The sequence below is a fragment of the Sinocyclocheilus rhinocerous genome, unplaced genomic scaffold (assembly GCF_001515625.1).
Source record: "Sinocyclocheilus rhinocerous isolate Xijiao unplaced genomic scaffold, SAMN03320098_v1.1 scaffold2421, whole genome shotgun sequence".
NCBI classification, from domain to species: Eukaryota; Metazoa; Chordata; class Actinopteri; order Cypriniformes; family Cyprinidae; genus Sinocyclocheilus; species Sinocyclocheilus rhinocerous.
The window spans coordinates 24,933-30,828 of record NW_015631715.1 but is presented as its reverse complement, the minus strand read 5'-3'; the positions used below and the strand labels follow the sequence as shown (position 1 = coordinate 30,828).

The 5,896-nt window shown below is 37.0% G+C and overlaps 1 protein-coding gene across 1 annotated transcript in view; it reads right to left on the bottom strand.

Moving 5' to 3' along the window:
• Positions 1-2,864, bottom strand: part of LOC107741837 (fucolectin-7-like) — a 10,314-nt gene extending 7,450 nt beyond the window's left edge. Inside the window, exons 1-3 of the mRNA XM_016554615.1 lie at positions 2,855-2,864; positions 2,616-2,772; positions 2,393-2,535 (exon numbers count right to left, since the gene is read on the bottom strand). Coding sequence (XP_016410101.1) covers positions 2,393-2,535; positions 2,616-2,772; positions 2,855-2,864 — 310 coding nt within the window. The remainder of the gene's footprint in view (positions 1-2,392; positions 2,536-2,615; positions 2,773-2,854) is intronic.
• Between the last annotated feature and the right edge of the window lie 3,032 nt (positions 2,865-5,896).

The window sequence follows — 5,896 nt, the reverse complement described above, 5'->3', positions numbered from 1 at the left end:
AACAAACACAAGTAATGGAGTTCATCACTTAAACAGGCATTGATGTTCCATACAGAGCACAGAAAATACAAACCATCACAAAAATTGTTTTTAGACAAAGTTTTTTTCTTTATTTGCTAAAAATGGCCACAACAAAATATTAAATAAAAAAGAATGGCAGACATTTAGGCCAAAGTGGGCAAAGATTATTTTACCTTTGTTATTAGAAAATAAACCGTTTGGTTACCCACATTCTTCAAAATATCTTCTTTTGTGTGCAGCACAAGAAAGCAATTAATACAGGTGGGACAACATGTGAGCAAATAATGACAGAAATTAAATTTTGGGGTGAACTATTCCTCTAATGAGAAGCGGCAGCATGTTTAGTTCTGTCCCTTTAAGAGCTGCACGCTAGTGATGCAAAGTCCGATTCATTTCCGCGAACCGGTTATTTTCGGACAGATCGGCTCATTGAACCGGTTCAAAAGCTGATTCATCGGTTCCTGACGTCATCAAGCAATAACGTCTCTACGCATTTCTTTTCTAGCAACTCAGTGCCATGTTGTATCAATGAAAAATTCAAATAAGTTATTTGTGTCAACACATATTGAAACATTCAAAAAATAAAGTTATTTGTGTGAAAGCATATTGATTATTGCCATATAATTCAAATGGTGTTTGTGGTCACAGTTTCATTCGCGGATCCTTTATGTCAGATAGCCTACGGCTGACTGACCAATACTGACAAGCCTACAACTTGGATAAGATTCCTAAAAGTTTCAGACCTACAGCACACATTACAGACATTGATGCACAAATGCGGATATGTTCTACATGTCTACAGTATAATGAATAAACCAGTCTTATAAACTCCTTGATTTCGCTTAAGCAACTTTAAATATAATATGCATGCAGAAACTATAGTAAAATTTATTTACATCACTCGACAGAAAGGTTTTAATAAAATGTAAACTAATAACAGTCATAATAAGCATATTTCCAGTACGCGCCTCAGGCTTGCACTGTATCGTCAACTCACTCATCAGAATCTTCTGTAATCCTCGGCAAACTTCGCCACGGCTCATTCGGTTTTGTTGAGTCCTCGGTAATCCTCAGCAAACTTTGGCAGTTGTTTGAACCGGCTCATTCAGTTCTTTTTGAGTTGGACGTGCTACTTCGGCTGTGCATCCTGCGTCATCAACCCGGAATTAAAGTTCGATTCAGTTTGATTTGTGAACAGGCTCAACTGGTTACTTCCTGAGAACCGGCTCAAAAGAACGATTCGTTCAAGAACCGAACATCACTACTGCACGCATCCGTTTCTCTCTAAACTGTTTACTTTCATTTTAGACATAACCAACTGTGTTTATATGTAAACCCTGTGTGTTTTTGACAGTATTAGACGCAAAATCAATCAGACGCGAAAGACAACTTAGTCTAGTAATCAGGCAGGTGCTGTTTTAGTGTGCGGTGTGTGCGCACTTCATGTGTTCGCGATCAAAAAAAAACGCATGCTAGAACAGCACGTGAATTAAATGTTAAACCGCCAAGGCTTTAAAGCACATGTAAGTAATGTACTTTTGTGATTGCACATAAATTTCATTACACCAAATACACAAAATAATGTTCTTTTTAGCAGCATCATATGACCCCTTTAACATTTGTTTGTCACATGTATGTCACATTGTACAGTATATTGAGACGGAGGCGCCAGAACTGTATCGCACGTGTGCTACAGTGGTAAATGTATTCATCGCACAGACCAGTTTTTTTTTGTAGCACGAGCGACATATATGTCGCACTGTACAGCCCTGACATTGCTTTATAACAGGTTTAGAGGAAGCTAGAGAAGACAACAACACAAACCTTTCAAATAGTAACAATGGTTTTACTTTGAATAGAAATATTTTTTTTTAACTATAGTTAAACTATGGTAACCACAAATTAACCATGGTTTTGCTACACTACTAACCATAGTTTAACCATGGTATTTGTAGTAAAAACAATGGTTATACAAACGGTAATCAATATATATATGGTTGTTTTGCAACAAGGTGGAGACAGTTCTGTTCATAACAGTAGATGTGCTGATGAAAAAGTGACAGGAATGAGAAAATTTGTGAAAAAAGTTCAGACACACAAGTGACACACAGAGAGATGTCAGGAGGAAAAAGAGATTGAAAAGGAAAATGGAAGTAAAGGTGCAGTTCAAAAGATAACCTTTAATTATATTGCATGGCCCCAGCCTATAGGAATTTAAACCTTTTTTATGTGATAGTGATGGCCATACAAAAAATAGGGTTGTCCATGTTTTCAAAATTTCTTGTGGGTGCATGGGATGGTCTAAATGAGTGTGAGATTTCCCTGCCTGAAATTTTGTCCCAGTCCGGCCCTGTCTATAGCAGTGACTTACCTATCAACTGCCCGTTGACATCAAGCTCACAAATACTAAGGATCCTTTGAGCTCCAGGAATGTGAAGAATCACGTAACGTCCCACCATTCCACATGAGTAGGTTTCTGTGACTCCAGAAGGAATAGTAGGAATTTCGGCACATCTACATACAGAAAGGTCACGTTATCCATTTATGTTCATTGTCAATTGTAGACAAAGATAAGAAGTCAAAGAAAACCTCACATTGTGTTTCTGTAAATGTCGTCACGGAAGTTCCCGACACGAAGAACCGCCCCGTTTATCCTCTGATAAGTGGCGAGGTCATCTCTGTTAGTGATGGCCACATTTTTCACTTGGTATTCATTCAGCAGATCCACTTTATGCCACGGGTTGGTCTCTTCTGCGGTTTGGGTACAGGTATGGTGTAAACTATCAACAGCATATCTAGCATTCCAGACTCCGTACTGTGATGAAGCGCTCACGGTGCGCCATAGCGCTACGTTCTCTGGAAAACGTTTCATGGATCGAGGTCAGTAAAATGCATTCTTCACCTTTTACTGGCTGGCAGAGTTAAAAAAAAAAACTCTCCGAAACTTGTACGAACACGGAAGTAAGATTTTTAGCACAGAAATACTCCGTCATACGTACAAATTGTTTTTTTTTTATTTGTCCATGCTTAGCATGAGAATCCGACTCTTTAACAGTGTAAAAAACTCTGAATGCATGAAACAGCATTGTAAGCAGTACCTGCTGAGAACAGAGACATTGACAAAATCTCTATCGATTTGCACTTTAGCAGCCCTACACTGTGTTTCAAGAATTCAATTAGATCGTAATGTACAACAATGATTTACCTAATAAATGTTACCTATCAAATACCCGTAGATTTGCACCTCACAAAGAACAAGAGTCTTCTGATCTCCAGGAATATGAACAAATATGTAACGTCCCTCCATCCAACCGCACGAGAAGTTGGTCGTTTGACCAGATGGAATGGTAGGAATTACAGCACATCTACAGACAGAAAGATCATCTGTTATCTGTTTCTGTTTATATTCATGTTATCTGCATAAATCAAAGATAAATGTTGAAGAAAACCTCACACTGGGTTGCTGTAAAGAGTAGGGGAGTTCCCGACACGAATCACTGCACCGTTTATCCAGTAATAATTGCTGCTGTATGGTTGTGAAAGCGAAACTACTTTGTTTGGTCTTCCAAAAGAGGACGATATCTGCTTCGTCTTGCCTAGAGCTGATCTGTGCTGGTCGCTGAGGAAATACATCAACTTTGCGCTGTGGATCGCCGGATCGGCAATCGACGCGTTTCAGAAAGGCGGGGCATAGAGGAGAAACAATAATGTACAGTATGTGGAAAATAATGTGTTTTTTTAACCTTAAACCGCATAAACACATTTCATTACACCAAATACACAAAATAATGTTCTTTTTAGCAGCATCATATGACCCCTTTAACATTTGTTTGTCACATGTATGTCACATTGTACAGTATATTGAGACGGAGGCGCCAGAACTGTATCGCACGTGTGCTACAGTGGTAAATGTATTCATCGCACAGACCAGTTTTTTTTTGTAGCACGAGCGACATATATGTCGCACTGTACAGCCCTGACATTGCTTTATAACAGGTTTAGAGGAAGCTAGAGAAGACAACAACACAAACCTTTCAAATAGTAACAATGGTTTTACTTTGAATAGAAATATTTTTTTTTAACTATAGTTAAACTATGGTAACCACAAATTAACCATGGTTTTGCTACACTACTAACCATAGTTTAACCATGGTATTTGTAGTAAAAACAATGGTTATACAAACGGTAATCAATCTGACAAAAAAACAAACAAACATGGTTACTAAATTTTTACTATAATAAAACCACGGTTAATTTTTGTAAGGGAAAAATATGACTCATGATAATGTAACAACATTTTCAGTATTAGGATTTTTCTATAAAGATATTCTCATGATTATTGTACTAATTTACTAATTTTGACATTTAGGCAATTAAAAAAAAATATATATATACAGTTTTAAAAAAAAAACTCTCCGAAACTTGTACGAACACGGAAGTAAGATTTTTAGCACAGAAATACTCCGTCATACGTACAAATTGTTTTTTTTTTATTTGTCCATGCTTAGCATGAGAATCCGACTCTTTAACAGTGTAAAAAACTCTGAATGCATGAAACAGCATTGTAAGCAGTACCTGCTGAGAACAGAGACATTGACAAAATCTCTATCGATTTGCACTTTAGCAGCCCTACACTGTGTTTCAAGAATTCAATTAGATCGTAATGTACAACAATGATTTACCTAATAAATGTTACCTATCAAATACCCGTAGATTTGCACCTCACAAAGAACAAGAGTCTTCTGATCTCCAGGAATATGAACAAATATGTAACGTCCCTCCATCCAACCGCACGAGAAGTTGGTCGTTTGACCAGATGGAATGGTAGGAATTACAGCACATCTACAGACAGAAAGATCATCTGTTATCTGTTTCTGTTTATATTCATGTTATCTGCATAAATCAAAGATAAATGTTGAAGAAAACCTCACACTGGGTTGCTGTAAAGAGTAGGGGAGTTCCCGACACGAATCACTGCACCGTTTATCCAGTAATAATTGCTGCTGTATGCATTAGTGATGGCGATCGTGTCCACTTGATATCCCTGCCATAATTCCAGTCTCCACCACTGGTTGGTCCCTGAATTGGTGTGGGAACATGTGCCACGGTCACCGTCGATGGCAAGCGTAGCAGAAAATGTCCCATATGTGGTCGACAGGGTTGCGAATCGCCAGGATGATGTGATGTCTGGAAAATGTTTCAAGAATCAAGGTCTCTTCAATTATTTATGGAATTCTTTATAAAACTTTCTTCAACAGCGTTTCATTTAAATAACCTTATTTATTCTGTCATCTTCTGCTCACTTTCATAATGACACTCTGGATTTGTTTTAGTCCTATGCAGTAATGGGTTTAGTGTATTAAATTATTAGAGGTGTATAATCTAAAATAGGGACTGGAGAATTATTTAAAATGCATTATTGCAGAGCATTTGTTGTATGGACTGACACTGTTTAATTTAAAGTATTTGGCAAAAACTCTTATTTTTGATGAAACCCTATGCTTTTTTTATGGGTTGAAAAAAAAAATGGTTCCCTAAAAAACTAATGAAATGGGACCAAATAAAATAAATGTCATTAAACTGAAATATTCTTACCATCTGCTCCATTTGCCATTTCTTGAATTGCTAAAACCCCTGTGTAAACAACAAGATTCAAATGAACTTTAGAAATTATTTAAATGTAATGTTTATTTGAATTGCACTGTTGCATATCAGAACATCACTTGGTTTTCTGAGGTAGCACACTAGTTTTATTGAGGAACAAATATTTCAAGTCATTTTCACAGTAATTTCTAGAGAAACAGTGACAAGCAAAATGAGCAAAATCTGTATGATGAGAAAAAAAATAAATGCAAAACATGAAGAAAAAAAATGT